General features: G+C 41.0%; 1 protein-coding gene across 1 annotated transcript in view; it reads right to left on the bottom strand.

Annotated features, from left to right (window-relative positions):
• Positions 1–3852: 3852 nt before the first annotated feature.
• The window catches only part of PLEKHN1 (pleckstrin homology domain containing N1), a 37525-nt gene continuing 23691 nt past the window's right edge, over positions 3853–17686 (bottom strand). The window contains exons 4-16 of the mRNA XM_075840969.1: positions 17271–17351; positions 16468–16561; positions 16077–16201; positions 11829–11966; positions 11240–11320; positions 10311–10386; positions 9748–9902; positions 9402–9596; positions 7980–8234; positions 7466–7597; positions 6234–6464; positions 5133–5181; positions 3853–4512 (exon numbers count right to left, since the gene is read on the bottom strand). Coding sequence (XP_075697084.1) covers positions 4292–4512; positions 5133–5181; positions 6234–6464; positions 7466–7597; positions 7980–8234; positions 9402–9596; positions 9748–9902; positions 10311–10386; positions 11240–11320; positions 11829–11966; positions 16077–16201; positions 16468–16561; positions 17271–17351 — 1833 coding nt within the window. The 3' untranslated portion in view covers positions 3853–4291. The remainder of the gene's footprint in view (positions 4513–5132; positions 5182–6233; positions 6465–7465; positions 7598–7979; positions 8235–9401; positions 9597–9747; positions 9903–10310; positions 10387–11239; positions 11321–11828; positions 11967–16076; positions 16202–16467; positions 16562–17270; positions 17352–17686) is intronic.

Here is a 17686-nt window from a genome sequence, read left to right as displayed (position 1 = left end):
TTTCAAAAATGTAGTTTCCCATGAGTGAGTTCTGGCATGAACAGTTATTCTTGGCTCGCAGGCGGGTACCAAATATCCTCTCCCATGATGCTCACCCTGGCAGCTATACATTTCAGAAACACGGTTTCTTCCAAACAGGTCAATTTATTACGCCAGATACGTGACCATATCATAGGAGGCACTACGCGTACTCAATTCACATTGCAGTAGATACTTACTAGAAAATGGGGAAAAAATTAATAAATGCAACGCTCACATGGGAAATGGTCAACTGAAGGCGCTGCAGCATAACTGGAAACATTGTAGCAGAGCTGCAATTAGCAGTGTATATAATTTAGTAGATGAAGATTTGTTGAAGGGGTTTGACCATCCTTAGTAAAGCTTATTTGCTGTAATGAAAAGAAACGCAACGCTATAAGGCTTCATTCACACCTGCGTTGTGGCATCCGGTTTAGCGGATTCCGTTGAAATGAAAAGAAATGGTCAGTCTGATGCCAGACTGAAGGTAAAAATATGTTTGTTTAACAGATCCAGTAAACTGATCCGTCAAAAACAAACTTTCTTTGTTTGTGTCAGTTTGTCATCCATTATAACGGATCAATTTTTAGCCTTGCATCTTTCTTGCTTTCATATTTAGCCAACGCATGTGCAGAAAAACAGATCTGTTAAACGGAATGCATAACCAATACAAACGGATGGCATCCGTTTGTATTAGTCATCCGTTGACTTAAGTGTTAAAAAAACAAAACGGAAAGCTCTTTTCTGCCATTTGACGTAAACAATAGCGCAGTAGACTACGATATTTCTTCTGTCAAAAAAAACAAACCTGACGGAACGGAGCCCAACAGATCCAAAAATAAAACCCACTGAAATCAATGGGTCTTGACGGAAACGTTAACTTCCGTTCTTGTGGTCCTCTCACGGATACACTGGAACGGCAGCCACAACGCAGATGTGAACACAGCCTAATATGCATTTAAATTCTACGATTTAAGATCTCTGCTGTTTAGTAAAATGTCAAATGTAATGAAATGAAAGATCTCAGATACCAAAAAGAATTTTGGTATAAATTTTAATTTTGCCAATGGTCAAGTATCTGCTCCAAAGGCAAGTTCAATTCAAATTAGCAAAGACAGAGGATATGCAATGGAATTTTGTTGCTCTGGTTATAAAAACGAGGTTTATAAAATATAAATCGGCATTTTAACATCTGGGTGACAACCATTATAACCATTTCAGCTACCTCCGGGTTTGTCCCTCTGGTTTCTAAGGCTGTGTTCACACCGAGTTTTTTGCAGGAGGAAAATTCCTCCTGCAAAAACTGCTCCAGACGTTTTTTGCACAGTGGTTTGACAAAAACTCGTCAAGGTGTTTTTTTTTACCCTTTCTGACTGAAATCGGGTTTTGGAGGCGGAAACGGCCTCAAGATGGGTCATGTCGCTTCTTTTTACCACGACACGTTTTTTTTTACTCGCGGTAAAAAAAAACTCGTCCAACTCCCATTGAAATCAATGGGAGGCATTTTCGGCCGTTTTTTGCAGAGCGGTTTCCACGCCAAAAAACTCTGTGTGAACAGGGCCATAGATTCCTGAACAGCAAGTCTAGTTCTGTACAGATACATCTCTCGCTCCCATACTATTGCAGATCTTTGGTGTTCTTCTGTCAGAATGTTGGCTGACAACCTCATTAGAGTTGTAATGGTGTTCATATTGGTAGTAGCCCGGCCTTCCAAGAAAAAGATCTAATGAAGAAACAGCTGAAGAGTTTTAAGGACTTGACAGAAATATTCTACTTGAGGACTTATAACTAATGTGACTTTTGCGCTTATAAAAAATGACTTTTAGAACTTGTAGGAAACCTGGGCAATTATTTTCCAGGCTTGGCTTTCCTCAGCTTGTGACCTTTAGTCAACACTCTTCTATCCCACATGACCTGAGCATAAAAGCGTGGTCTCCTGGGAACAACATGTGGGTGACACTCTACACCCGCTCTCTCCGCTTCAGCGTTTTCTTCCCACAGCAATCTTGACATTTGGCAGCTCTGTGAAAAAGTCAGACAGGTGTATCTGAGTAATAGCTGCTCCGCTACGTGACAGCGTGTATGTGTTTTGTTGTGATTCCTGCTATCCCACTGGCATTAACCTTACCAACCACCAATGTCATTATCCTTTCCCATTCCCAGGCCTCGTCCTGTCACACTCTTCCTCCAGGGCGTCAGCACCTCTGAAAGACATTATTAGACAAAGGCCAGGGTACAGTTGCACCTGTAGGTGACAGGGTTAGGTCATATTCAATATCTTCTAGAAGGATATTTTTTCTCCTAGCTTTTCAGGGAAAAAGCAGTTAAAAAAAAATAAATGTATGCATCCATTTCCACTGTAAAATTATTTTTCGTTCTATTTTTGGGGCAACTTTCACCCAAAAGACATTGGTTTTATAAATACAGCATGGGGAAGAGGGGTTAAAAAAAACAAACAAAAACCTCACAATGCCTCAAGAAGACCCATCAGCTCTACTTACAGGTCTGTTCAAGAAAATAATTTTAAATAAAACAATAATTCTGAAAAAAAAAAAAAATCTTAGAACTCTCGTACTGTTCCTCTGCTATTCCTCCTGGAAACAAATGTATGAATAAATGGAGACCTGGGTGCTACCATTTCCCTTGTCAATAGAGTGTGTGCCCATACACTCCAGTAAAGACTAACCGAGTGAGACTGTGTAGGGACACACCCTATTGACACCCAAATTATCAAGTTATTCATACATTTGCAGGAGGAACAGTAATGCGGATACCAATAGTATAAAACCAGAAGGTCACAGGTTAGGGTACTCTATACAGTGACGCACAACTTTTTTTTTTTTTTTTGCCTAGCTATAGTCCCACATGCTATTCAAAGGAAGAAAAAGCAAAAACATAGGTGAGATTTTTTTTATTTAAAAAAAAGCTAAAAGGTATATGGAACTATAAAACCCCACCCTCAAACCTCCCTTGCATCCAATTATATACAGTATTAACAGTGCAAACATTCTTAATAAATACCGCATTACGTTAAATGACCCTTTATACCAGTATATAAAAAAAATAAAAATAACACAAAGGTCCTTATGGCCTAAATATTAAACCAAATATTATATAAATATACTTCCATTTACAGTGTTAACCAACCAACATATTACCTATTGGTCGCTCGGATCACAAAGCATTACAGAGAGTCACTTATGAATGCTACGATGGTCACACCGAGAACCTGGCGTATGAATCCGAGGGGTACATCAAAATCAGTCAGGTCTTATAATAGAGGCCAAGTATGTACTAGAAGCCCAATATCAGATCTGGAAATCTCCATTGTTAAGGCATTACTCCAGATAAACTTGCTGACCTCTGCCATAGTTACAGGGTGCCGGCAGGACTTTTCATCACTTGCAGAAGCAGCGTTTGTATTGTGGGAGGTTATTTTAGAACGTGTCCTCATACAAGGGTGAAGCTGTATGCCGGGGTGTTGGTAGGGATTGGGGAGCAGGTTATACCATACCAAATGGTACAAGACACATCAAAGCTACGTCTTTTCCCAAGTTTGGCTGATAAAACGTGTGTAATAAGCACTAATGACGGAATTGCAGCGTTAGTCTTTCATCCACAGCAGTTGTACGCCATGCTCCGGCATAGCAAGTGAACGGGAGCAAACCTTTGCTGCAAATGAATAGCATCCGCAAAAAAGTTTAAAAGCATCATTCTCTCCCTTGCAATTTTTTGGGGTGGGTATTAAAGGGGTTATAGAGTAGAAAAACATGACTGCTTTGTTTCAGAAACTGTGCCACACCTGTCCATGAGTTGTCTCGGTATTGCACTTCAGCTCCATTGAAGGGGATGGAGCGGAGCTGCAATACCACACACAACCTGTGGACAGGTGTGGCGCTGTTTTTAGATGAAACCAGCCATGTTTTTCTAATACTGTACACCCATTCTCTACACAAGTGCCTTGGGTACAATTGCTGTAAAAAAAAAAAAAAAAAAAAAAAAAAAACAAAGAACACAAACAGCTCTACTATACAGGACAAAAGACAACGTAAGTTGCGTCCTCATCTAATAGGAAGACTATTACTGTGACCATACACAGGAGGCATGGACAGGCCACTCGACATTTTGCCTAGTGAATGCAATATTTCCATTAAGCAGTAGAGGTCCAGCATGGAAGGTGTGACCCAGTATCCAAGAAAGCAGCAATAAGTCCTTCACAAAAGGTCAGCCTGGAATACAGCTCCACATCTGGAGTTTAGACCCAGCATCTTATTTAAAGCCACCGGCTAGGTACAGTCTTGCCTTGGATGCCCGGGAAACCGTGCCCATTGTAAGAGGGTGGTGAGAATTGGTTGAGATCTTTCTCCTTAACTTCATAGTCCCAAATATTATCATAACTGAAGTCACTCTGGAAACTCTGCAGCTCCGCATAATCGTGGTCCAACGTCTCCGTCTGCAGACTACTAGAAGACGGTAGGTCAAACATCTCTTCAACTATGAAAACAAAGGAAGAAACACGGAGTGAGAACGTAAGAATCAATGGATACAGGAAGCGCAGAATTAGACACTTATTACTGTCAGTACAAATATAGATTTTACTCATCACCTGTCTGTCTAATATGATCAAACTAATACAACCCATCAGTTCACTAACATCAAATTAAACCCTTTGGCCTCAATGGGTCTACCAGGCTCTCATAGGGTCTGTAGCTTAAAGGGGTGGTCTGAGATTTATAAATAAAAAAAAAAAGGGGATAGGCTATTTTATTTTCTAATGCAGAAACAGCGCCTCGCTTGTCCATGCGCTGTATCTGTTATTGCAGCTCGGCCCCATTCACTTGCATATTCCAGTACAGTGTCCCCGTAAGATGGCACATCTGTACAGAAGATTTTCAGAAGGCCTGTCTAGTATGTACAATGTGGTAAAGGTGGTTCAGTGACGGGTTTAGACTTGCTGGAGAGAATGCAGAACTGGTTACAAACCTCACTCATTGCACAACAGTAAATCTATCACTGCTCACTGAACGGAGTTATCACTGACATGTCTGAACTCCCTCTGTAGATGCCCTTACAATGTCTGGTACTATAATATTATGGCCGCTTAACAACATTACCTTCTTTGTTGCGGTGAGAAAAGGACATCTCTTCCATTACTGTAGATATCTAGAAGATGATTAAAAATAACACTTTACTAAAATGACAAGGAAACATCAGTTACATCGTCACCCCTGCCCCCATCTGTTTGTACACAACTATGTTAACACTTTTGCATTGCGGTTTAGATAATTTACTTCCAATGGAAAATGTGCAAGCAAAACAATGTACTCATGCAGGTGAGCAGGGAATATTGGGGGTGGTCTGGCTTAAAAATCCTATTTTCAAACACTCTCTAAGGCCCCAAGCACACGACTGTGCCGTAGTCATGGTCCGTGATTACGGGCATGGCTGGCCACGGACAGCCGTCCGCATTTGCGGGCCATGATACCATTATAAAAACTATGGGAGCACGGTCCGTAAAATAAAAAAGTAGGACATGTCCTATTTTTTACAGAAGGTTTCTACGGCACAAGGTGTCAGTCGGCCATAGAAATGAAGGGGTCTGTTATTACGGCCAAAATCTACGGTCGTGTGCATGTGGCCTTAGGGAATTATGAGTTATAAAAAGGGGGGGTGGGTTCCTTTTCAGGACCCTCAATGGGAGGCAAAATACAGTGCGGCTACAAAGACCATCTCTTACTCTAAAGGACCCAGGATGTGTGCATCACACTGACGGCCATTGATTTATAAGAACCGTACAATTAATTATTCATTATGCTGTGATGTTGCAGAGCAAAAACAAAAAACAAAAAATAAACACATGCTGCCAGGTTTCTTTACATAGTACAACTAATTGCTCAGGGTCCATACCCAGTTATCAAGGGACTTTTCGAACAAAAAAAGGGAGGCAAAGCCCTATAACATGATCTACTAAGGCAGAGGGAAAAGGGTTAACCAAACAGACAGATTAAATTAAGTCACTACAAATAACTAAATAGAATTTCACACAGCAGCTATTGTGTGCTTAGATTAAAAAAATAAAAAGTTTTACAGTACTCAATTTCTTCACTAGATGGCTCTGTTCCATTAAGGTCTATGGAAAATGCAATCATTTACAACATGACACAAAGTAAAACTATAGCTTTTACTAAATAGTAATAGGAGTCTAGAGGACTTACACTTTTAAAAAAAGGAGTCTGTGTAGCTGGTACAAGTCTGCCGTGCACGGATGTGTCTGGTTCGCTGTTCCTGTGCAACATGGGTTTCACTAGCTGTTGGCTTCCTTTCACCGGATGGGAATAAATCTTTTGTAACGGTGGGTGTGCCTTGTGGCTCACATGGAACGATCCATTGGTCTTCATATTTGAGGCATGGGTCTCAGTGCGGTTTGTGTTTAAACTTCTAAGCAGCTTTAAGAAATAATTTGAGAGAAAGAAAAACACATTATGGATAGGTGGGAAAACCTCTTGAAGATAGATCGCAAATGTTCGTTAATAAAAAAAAGATAAAAATAAAGTCTATGTTGCAGAAGTGAGAATTTTGGTATATTCTTTAAGACTGCAACAGGTGGATCTCCAGACTACAAAATCAATGATACCCTGCAAGATTGTATTGCCTCAGAACGAATGCAAAAAAACAAAAATGATGAAAACTTACAATGGTTCATAAAATCTATTTTCAAATAACCCATTCAGGCATTATTAGTTATATAGAGTGGTCCCTGGTTCTGGATCTCCATCAATTAGATGGAGCAGAGAGGGTTTCTTTATCTGGAGGATTCAGCACATCTTTTGATTACACATAGTCCACCAATTGCAATGGGCATCATGCAATGCTTCCTTTCTCCTGTGGTGGTGCTGCAGGAGAGTTGAACACTTGCTGCCAGGTTCCCCTGCAGATCAGAGCTGATCACTGGAGATCCCAGCAGCAGGACTATCTGTGATCAGCTGATCATTGGAGGGACTCTTCTAACAAAAAGATTGTCCAAAGCAAACATTCCTACCGAGTCTGGACATAGATGGGGTTCATAGGAAGACCAGAAATGGTCACTGATGACCTGTGTCTATGCCGTAATCTTCCAGATCAAAAAGCAATGGTGGCAACCTTTATTCACTTACTAGGCTTAAAAAGGCCAGACACATTTCTAACAAAATTGAAATTGCAGCATTAATCTAATGTGGTCACCATAAACAAAATAATGTCAGTGAAACAAGACATCACTAAGCTCCCTTTAGCGTTTTTAAGGTGGTTTTAATAGCATTTTTGCTGGATACAATGACGGCCTGACATTTGCTTTTATGACTTTACTAATCGTCATAACGTTTTACAACTTTGCCCTGAAACGCCGATCATCACTGGACTGTGTGATTACTCAGGTTAGAAACTTTTTTTTGCGGTTCTCGACACTCACCTCTTCCACAAAATTGCTATTGCTACTCATTTGGCCGGTTGGCGTGTACGGCTCCGCATACAGTGGGGACAATGCTTGACTGTTGGACTGAGAGGAAGACTGCTGGCTGTCTGCTAGATTCCATCTGTTTAACTGAACACAAAGAACAGAGGAACTCAGAAGTGGATTTCTGAAAGTCATAGGGTGATGTACCCAGTAGTAGACTGAAGTCTACAAAGAAAAGCAGCTTTTTGCTTGACAATACAAAAACAGGTTAAACCTTATGATTATTAATGCTTTCATATAAGAGGATCAAAGCTAGTAATTTACTGTAGTATCATTAAAATATCACGTGCAAAGTGACACTTCAGAAAGAATTAGGGCAGCACTTTAACTTCATTGTGCAGCATACACCCGATCGTTATATTCTTGGTTTGCACCTCCGCGAGTTCATGCAATTTAGGGCAAACGAGCAGGAAAAAAATAAAATTAAAATAAAGATTAAAAAAAAAATCTGTCAATAGATAAGACGTACCATCTCCTGCGGAGTCATGTTAGCATGGCTTTTCTGGTAGGAGTATGGTTCCTTGTACAGGGGAGATAGAACATCTTCACTGGGGGTTTCTGGGATAAGTCCAAATCCTGTGTTCTCAATGTCATAACTGTGTGACATAGTGGACGGTATCTGCAGACACAGATTTTTCTTCCCCTTTGACCCTCTGTTGCTTCCACCTCTCTGAAGATCACTTGGTCCTTTTAGTACACTGGGCCAGTTTGGATTTCCCAAGCACTTTAAAAATGAGGGGAAGATGTCAGTATTTTTTTTCTCCTATAATTTTACGATCAACAGCTTAAGGCCTTAATCACACGGCCGTGTTCAGTCTGTAAAATACGGACTGTATGTCGGCCTCATTTCCCGGACTGAATACCGTTCAGCAAGCCGTACTCCTAGCATCGTAGTTCTGTATAAGGCTAGGTTCCCTGCGGGAATACGGTCCTGTACTGTCACCATGTTTTCAATACGGGACGGTAGTCCTGCGGGGAGGCAGTGACTCACCGCGCCACGGATGACTATAATGCTAGGAGTCCGGCTCCCTGAACGGTGTTCGGTCCGGGAAACGCGGCAGACATACGGTCCATTTCTCATGGACTGAACATGGCCGTGTGAATAAGGCCTAAATGAGTTGAATCTGTTCCTCATTCAATAGTTCGTCATATACATAAAAGTCAATCAGCTGGAGTAGTAGTAGTACATTTTAACCCGTAGGGGGTCAACTGGTACTATTATGGCCCTTTGACCGTTTACAACTAAGAAAAATATTCTGCGATAAGACCAACATAAAAGGTTTGGTTCTTGTGCTTTCGTTTTAGACTAGGGCTCCATGGCAAAACAGGGTGACACTCGCGAGTTGCGCTAAGATCACAGCATTACTGTGGCTTGCGTGACCTTTATGTTTCCCAATTCTTGCAACTGTCGGAAGTCACCCAAAACATTTTACATATAGGGACACATTGAAGTCTCTTGCAAGTCGCAGTAGTGCCAGAATCCAACCTCAACTTGCGAGCACCCGTGTCTTCTTGACCTAGTATATAGAACATAAAATAACGATACTGAGCAGAGTTTGCCATGTAGCACTATTCATTGTGAGATCATGCCTATTACTGGTTTTACATTGAACTGCAGGTAAACCTACAGAGTTATACAAATTTGAAGCATGATCACAAAGCACAAACAATACAGCAAATAGATGATTGATAAATTCGGCTCGGCTATCATTTATATATCCACTATATGAATGGTAAAAAGGAAGAGCTGTAGCTTCGCCAATAAAACAACCCATTAGAGGTTTATTATATTACTCACTAATGCATAGCCTTTCAAATATGATAATAGGGAGCTTGCTTTGCTTTTAATGCTGTAATAAACAAAGTTATTAATTATTTCTCGGGCACTCACATGTACAGGCTGTGAATATCCAGGTGACCGTGGATCCTCCGGCAGGATTTGCTCACCCAGTATGGTGTAAGACTGTCGGTCAGATCCATGAGTTGCGCTGATGGAGTGTTGATTTGAGTTCGCCAGCTTCCCGCCTGATGCCCAGGATTTGGTTCGTCCATCGGAGGTGAATGAGCTTCGGCAGCTTGCAGTTACCTATGGATGGAAAAAGGTCTTCTCATACAGTCCATGTATCTCCATAATAAATTTTAAATGCCCAAGAGATGTTTTTATCACCCTATAAAGTCTTAAATGGAATCAATGAACCCATTGCACAAACCGGTCTATGGAGCGGTTTAAACAGTACCTGCTCGTGATGTGCGGAGTGTGACCCACAAAAACTACTGGATGCAGACAGCGAGGAGTCTCTGTTTTGCAGCTGAGCGCACTTCAGGCGATCGATCCACTCGTCATAATCCTGTTGATGGAGGCATGTCACCCGGATCGTGTTGATGTACCTTCCTAAAACGTCATAAAAGAGATAAAAATTAACATTTTCACATAGGTCATCTGCTATCTTCCATCAGAACTAAATGAAATACTATGAAGGGGCTTACAATTGAAGGCCTATCCTTAGGTGCCGGAGGTCAAATCCACACCGATCAGCAGACTGAAGGGTCCGCGGCACAATAGCTCCTTCCCGTCTACTTGAATGGGATAAGCTGCAGTACCAGGCAAAGCCACACCCATATGTACGGCGCTATGCCTGGATAAACTATGAAAGTGCGCTACAGCAGGAAATTGCTGCTGTCCAATAAAAGGGGAGCTACATGTTTTTTCCCCTTTACAGTGATGGCAGCCACTGTAAGGCAAAAAGTCAAGATAGAACCGATGACCACACAAAATTGACAGTATTTACTTTTTTTTTACCTTCTAATAAGAATGATTTCTTCTGTTTTTCATTGTCATCTGTTATCACCCGTATGGCTTTGAGTGGGAGTTCTCCCTGCATTGATAAAAAGCAGCAAATAGTTATTGGGTTGTACGTAACACGAGTTTACAGATGAACGGCAAGCGGGGTGATGAAGAGTTAATCATTAGCATCACTTACAATGAGGGTGTCATCTCTACCTGGTCAGGGTAATTTTATAAATTACACTAGGCTTCCTGTTCCCACACCTCTCCCAATAGTGAGTCTACATCTCACCCCCATTGACTCACAACCAGCTTGTCTGGATACAGACATGTACACACAGCTCCCATCTGCTCCTGCCAACACACGTCACAGCCATACAAAACACAACTCTACAACAGAGGTTATAAGCAATGTATCAGCACGATGATCCCAACGCAATGCAAAATCAGGTTCATAAACGGTCATGCGTACAGCCCCAAACAGGACGTTAACTTCTAATAGGTCCATCCAATAAGTCAACATGCAGATATATGGGTCATTGTGTGTTGATCATTGTTAAGAAGTGTACGGGTCCTATTACACAGCTCGTTGGTCAGCGCTCATTTGCTCCTTACACAATGAACAACGCTTGGTTATGTATGTGGACGGGCTATCGGTACTACGATCATTCGTCCCCATACATGACCATTTCGGCGGCACATCTCCCGGTTTACACAGAGAGGTGTACTGCCGACAATATTTTCTGCTCCATAAACTGTTTGATCAGCCAACTATCAATCGTTTGCTCGTTCATCGACTGATCGTTGCCCTGTTCACGCAGGCGAATGATCGGGCACAAGGGATCATATGAACGCTCGTTTGCCCGATAATTGGCCTGTTTAAAAGGGTCTTAAGTGCGACAGTTTATGTGAAGAGTAAATATTTATGAGAATACAACGGTTACCTTAAAACTTAGGTTTTTTCCTTCTTCAGAAAGTATCACAAGCGTGGACGGGTAAAGCACCAATACTCTGTCATTCAGCTCCTGTAGCATTAAACAATACAGTGAAAAGTTAGAGATATAGAACGTGTAGTATAAGTCAGCAATCCTCCCAGATAAGCAAGCATTGCCTGTATGCCGCCATGTTTTCAGGCCTCCTCTGAATAATACAAGGCAGCATAGTAAGAGATTCGCCTTCAAGGCATATTGCCTGTACGCATGACTCAACACCTATCGAATGTAGTCACTGAATAGCTACTAACGTAAAACGATCACTTACACATTGTTATGACAAAAGGATTATTTAGAATAAATTAGAGATATCCATGCGATAACTCATCCAAATCCAGGACTATTGCATGCGCACATGTACATATTTCATGTTCTGCTACTGAAAGGTTCATTGCAAGATCATGGTGAGAATAAATCATATCCATAGAAAAAAATAAAATAAATATGATGAGCCTATTGGCATTTTTATAGCTTAATCTTATATTGGCAACCATAGCGCAGATAGAATTTATTCACAGTCCACAGACATATAGACACTAACCTGGAACGGCAGGGTTTGCAGCTTCACCTTGGAGATGCAAGTGATGGCACCTAGAGATTCCCGCTGAGTCCCTTCCCAATCCTGGACCGGCTCGTTCTGAACAGACCGCCTCAACTCGGATTTATCCGACATGTTCACCTATATGGAGCAAAGTTAAAGATCATGACAATGTTGATTTCCATCTAAAAAGAGAAATATTCTAGACAGCTCCTACTATTGTCTGACTTGGGAGAGACATTGAGTCCACTCTAGACCCGTCCATAAACAGAGGTTTTACTAACCCCATGGCAAGCTAGACATCTCATCCCCAGACTCTTCTGGTATCATTGGCACCTTATATGTGTTCTGGATGCTGGATCATATGGAAACATCTCTTATGCTTTATATACCCCATACTCAGTCCGATCAAAGATTTACACCATTAAAAAATAAAAAATAAAAATAGAAGGACTGACTGCATCGTCACCTCTGGCGAGTCTGCACTTTAATATTGGGGGTCTGCAAACCTATACATTAAAACCATTGCTCCATTTACAGGCAAAAATGACTATGTAGTGATGGAGGGATTAGAAAATCCAGAATAGGGAGATCAGCTATTGTGATCTGCTGACATACACGAAGGAACCCTTTCCTTACACTAACGGCGGAGTCTTTTACGCCAGTGGCAAAGTAGATCTGACTCTAAGACACTTCACACACAGTGAGCAAAAACGCCTCAAAATACGGAGCTGTTTTCAAGGGAAAACAGCTCCTGATTTTCAGACGTTTTTAAGCCACTCGCGATTTTCACGTCCGTTTTTGGAGCCGTTTTCAATAGAGTCTATGAAAAACTGCTCCAAATACGTCCCAAGAAGTGTCCTGCACTTCTTTTGACGAGCCGTTATTTTACGCGCCGTATTTTGACAGCGACGCGTAAAATAAAGGCTCGTGGGAACAGAACATAGTGAAACCCATTGCAGGCAATGGCCAGACGTTTGTAGGTGTATTAGGGACGTTTTTTTCAGGCATAATTCAAGGCGTAAAACGCCCGAATTACGTCTGAAAATAGGCCGTGTGAACATACCAATAGAGATAAATGGACCTATTTACTAAGTTATTCAATTTAATTAGAACAAAAGCTGAAAACAGAACAAGTTGCTACAAGAAGAATCTCAGGGCCCGCTAAAATGAGATGTAGACGGACGTCCGGTGTATTCATGGGGAGATCGTGGGGTAATCACCTAATGTTCAGGTAATTTATTCTGCAAATCTTATACCATTTATTACATCATGGCATCCTGTGCATTATATAATACTGCTTAAATTGGTCACAATAATGAAATGAAAAATTCCAATCCAATGGCAACGGCGAGAATTTGACCGTTTGGGACTATGAAAATTTGTTGTGTCAGTTTACCATAAACTAAAAAGAATTGCAACACATACATTAGAAAATGATGAAAGTTATGTGCGTCAAAAAATGCCATTAATATAGGCCAGTTGAAAAATGAACATGCCATATAACCTGTAAAGTCTACTATACCATCAACATCTGGCCTGAAATGGAGACCATCTCAAAAGAAAGCGTTGCAATCAGTTTTTTTGTTCAAAACTATAGAAAATAGTGGTTGCTATGGACAACAAGACCACTTTAACACGAGAACCACAGCATTTAACAAACCTGGACCCTTAATTTCCCAAGTAAGGCCAGTGAAGGCGAAGAGAACATAGAGGCTGCTAAAGGGCGCATGGTGAAGGGGGGCTGCGAAGGTGGCCCCATGCCCCTTTCCCATGTGGTACACACAGAGCTCCTTTCGAAACGAAGGGAGGAACCAGCTGGAAGGTCTCACCACACTTTTCTCTTACCAAGAATGGGAGAGCACTACAAAAAGGTGGGACTTCCTATTTTGGAATGGGGTGGTTTAGTGGTGCAAGGCATCACTAGTAGGGGGTCATTTTTACCATGTGTTCCCCCCTCAAGTATACGCCTATGGATTGCTGCTAAAATGCAATTACACAATTTATGCGAAAATTAGAATATATATTTTTTTGAAAATAATTCTGATCACAGAACGACGTCTTTGCATGAATTATGTTACCAGATGGATATTGAATGACTTTCATATTAGTAGGATGAGGAGAATAACGGCAATCAAATGAGGTGAAAGGCTCAGATGCAGAGCTTATATCTACAGAAATAAGATGTCGTCCGGTCTGTCTTTACAATAACGGTGTACATAACTGCTGGGTGTGGCGACCCTGGAGTGGAGGCCGGGGTGTGTGACCCAATCTGACTGCAGCTGTGCTGACACCCAGGGTATTCCCTTGGCAGGCAGGGTAAGCCTGTGCCCCCTCACAGCTGTTGCTGCTGTTCAGGACTGTCTGTTCCCATAGCAGCTAATTCTAGAGTTTCAGGAGCCACAGGTGCAAAGGAAGAAAAGAGAAGGGAAGGTGAAAGAGGACGAAAGTTCTGAACCTAAATTCCGCTTCCGAGATTAGCAAAATGGGCGCAGCTTATAACGTCTGTCCATCATGTCAATTACAGTACCAGCACGTCTAAAGAAACTTGTTGCGATAATTGAAGATTATTACGGCTAAATTGTAATAGACAAAGCATGCAGAATTATTTTTATTCTCATAGCAACATCCAAAAATAGCCTCCACCAAGACGCAAGAATATAACGGATCGTATACGAGATGCGGTATTCACAATCCCGGTTGGGGACACGACAGTGGAGGCTCGATTACTTTTCTGTATCATACACAAACCAATTTATTTCGGAAGGGTATTAAAATGATTGTCCTCCATCACACCACTGAAACTATAGACCTATGAATTACTGGTGGCATTAGGCGTCCATCAACATACAAAGCAATTCAACCATCAATATGTATTTGGAGACCTGTCCACACCCAAGCCATTCGTCTTATCAGTGAGGTTTCTCGTTTCACCATTCTTTTTCTTGAGTCATTTGAGACTCCTCAAAAAACAACAGACCACGGATAGGCTTGTAGCGTAAAATTGCACCCATCTCCCCATTAATTATATGTAGAAACCATCTATTCAGACACTTAAGTGGAGAGAGTCCAGATATTAAGGTTGATATTGGGCGACAGCTGGAGCTATGTGTGACCCCTCTGTACGGATCACAGCTGCACAGCAAAACCAAACAGGTGGAATCAGCTGTCCAAGTCCATAAAATATGTGTCGGCTGCAAAAAAAAACAAAAAACTCTTCGTATGCAAGAGTATTTCTCCTGCCAAAACTCAGTCTACTCTGGTGACGGTCACCACAGAAGAGACTATCTAGCTAGTCTCATGTACTGCATAATGGACTGCCAAAGAGTCCAACAGGTAAAGTGTGAGTGCAAAGCTGCCCATAGACATTAGTCAGTGGGAGCCCTCCACTATCTAGGGTCTACAGGGCTCCAGGACCGTCAGCCTAAAGTCTGGTTAAGAACACGGATCGGTTGATTTTTTTACTATCCCATGTGAAGTATTCCTGACACAAGGTAAGCAGGTCGAAAAGGTGACTGGCAGTAACTCATCTGCCCTCTCCATAGAGCAGGCAAGCCAAATGTTGGGAGGGACTGGTCATTGTGTGGACTGCCTGAAACATCAACTCCAATACAAAATTGGATACCGAGCCCCCAAAGTGCACAAGTAACCAGACCAAAACAGGAAAAAAAAAAAATCATAAAAGATTTCGCTAATTTTTCAGATGAATTCACGATCAGAACAGTTGACAAAACAGCCAGAAAAGCAATATTCAATGAAATCTATGATCAACCTGGTCTCAAATACAACTCCCAACAGACGATCATTGTGACTGTCTTCTTCAAAATTCAGATTCTGCGCTATTGTCTGACAATGAAGTTACACATATTGATTATTAACAAGAGTCAAACAAAAGCAACTTAATGTAAGATCATATAATTACAGGCATTCACAGATAAATTTGCCAAAAATCTGAGCATGCATGTTTATGTTGGAGTATACGGCTACGATGGCAGTTTTAAAAAAAACAACCATACGATAAACACATACTTGTTTCTAGATCACACATTACAATTTTAACTATTCATGCATGTATAGAAGTTTATTACTTGTTAGGGGTAAACAATTGGGATGATATTGGCATCTATCTATCGCTTTGTGTAAACGTTAAGTCTGCAATGTCATACAGAGTACAGAGGTTAATTTAAAGCTCCAGATATACATCTGTCAACATCAGCAGTTGTTCCCACCAAATTATTTTACAGATCTTACCTCGGTTATGGGCAAAGTATCCAGATTTCCACCATTGAGCTGAATCTGCTTCTCCAAGTGGTAAAGCCATTTCTGTAACTCTTGCAGTGTTGGACAATAAACTATTAAAGGATTGAGTAGGGGACCTAATAGTAGAAAGAGTAAAACAGTCATTAACCACTGGAATCATGTAATACTGGTCCAATTCACACGTAAAAACAAAAAGTTAAGAGCTCTAGATCATTCGAATTGGATCATGAGGTGTAATCCATCTCATTGACACCTGTATATACACACCTCTATGGATGTCCGATTGGCTTAAAATATCAGAATGTTAGTCACCTCATATACAATATATTTACTACAAATAATTAAATTGCTATAAATGTATGGCTTGGTCATTTCTTTTTACCTGTGATTCGGAAGGCATGCTCTTCTTCTGGTTTAGGTGGGACCTTGGAACGTTCCAACTTATAAACACTCAACTCCTTCAATGGTACCAATCCCTACAAGTGAGAGATGACAAAGTGTGACAGCTCAGAAAAAATATTAAAAAAAAAAAAAGGAAATATTTCAAATTGATAGAATTTGGAGAAACAAGAAAACAGACAATACAATGTAGACACCTATGTAGGACAGGAGTACAACATTATCATGCATGCAACCAGTGACATATAGAATAAAGTACATTTACCCACAAAAGAGTAGAAGTTCTAGAGATATACACCATTGGCACAACACAAATAGAAAAATTGATTTAGATCAAGACACCCAGTAACATGGGTGTATTATAGGATAAATAACACAAAAATCTATGCAATTAACAAATTATTTGTTCCGGTCCCTCAAAAAAGGAAAGATTCAGCAGATACCCTTCTGGGTCAACACATGGTAAACAATAGAATGCTATATAGTCCAGACAATCTCAAAATATAAAAATACGCTCAAAACGTCTGAGAAGGAGTTGCTAAGTTTCCCATGGCCCAGATCAAAGATAGGTATGAGTGTTGTGTAAACACGTGTTATGGATGTGACCCTGAAGGGTGAAAGGTCAAGAGATAGTTGAACAAGGTCTGTCTGGTACTATGTGAAGCCTCATTTTTACTATTTTAACTTATTTCAAAGTCCCTTTCACATAATAACCGCTTCTGATTGGGAGGGCACCTACTGTACACATCTCAAGCAGAGCACCGCGTGTGGCTACAGAGTACATACCTGATATGTCAACCCAGTGGGACCTCGAGACTGGAAGTACAGGTAGGACTGGAATAACTCCAAATAGCAATCACAAATATCCTAAAAAGAAAGCTCCGGGTCAAAACCTTGTAAAACTGGACAGACAAGTTTATGTGGGACAAAAAAAGAGAGCGAGAGATATTGTTCGCTATTTTTGAGACAAAGGCATTACACAAAACCAAGAAGAATGAATTAGAATGGCTACCATTACTTCTCCCAATGAGGTTGTCAGCAGTATGGGGGAGGGGTGTGACCAGGGCTGCCAAATAATAATCTGTGGGCTGCATATAGTCAACTGGTTTAGCGCCCCTTGGGTTTCTTTACTCCAGTTTGTACCCTACTGTTAACACTTGGAGACACAGAATAGATGAGGGGATTTTTGCAGTATCTGGGCC

Source organism: Rhinoderma darwinii, chromosome 10 (genome assembly GCF_050947455.1).
Source record: "Rhinoderma darwinii isolate aRhiDar2 chromosome 10, aRhiDar2.hap1, whole genome shotgun sequence".
NCBI classification, from domain to species: Eukaryota; Metazoa; Chordata; class Amphibia; order Anura; family Rhinodermatidae; genus Rhinoderma; species Rhinoderma darwinii.
Note: the sequence above shows the minus strand (reverse complement) of the source record. Positions and strands in the feature narration are given on the sequence as shown.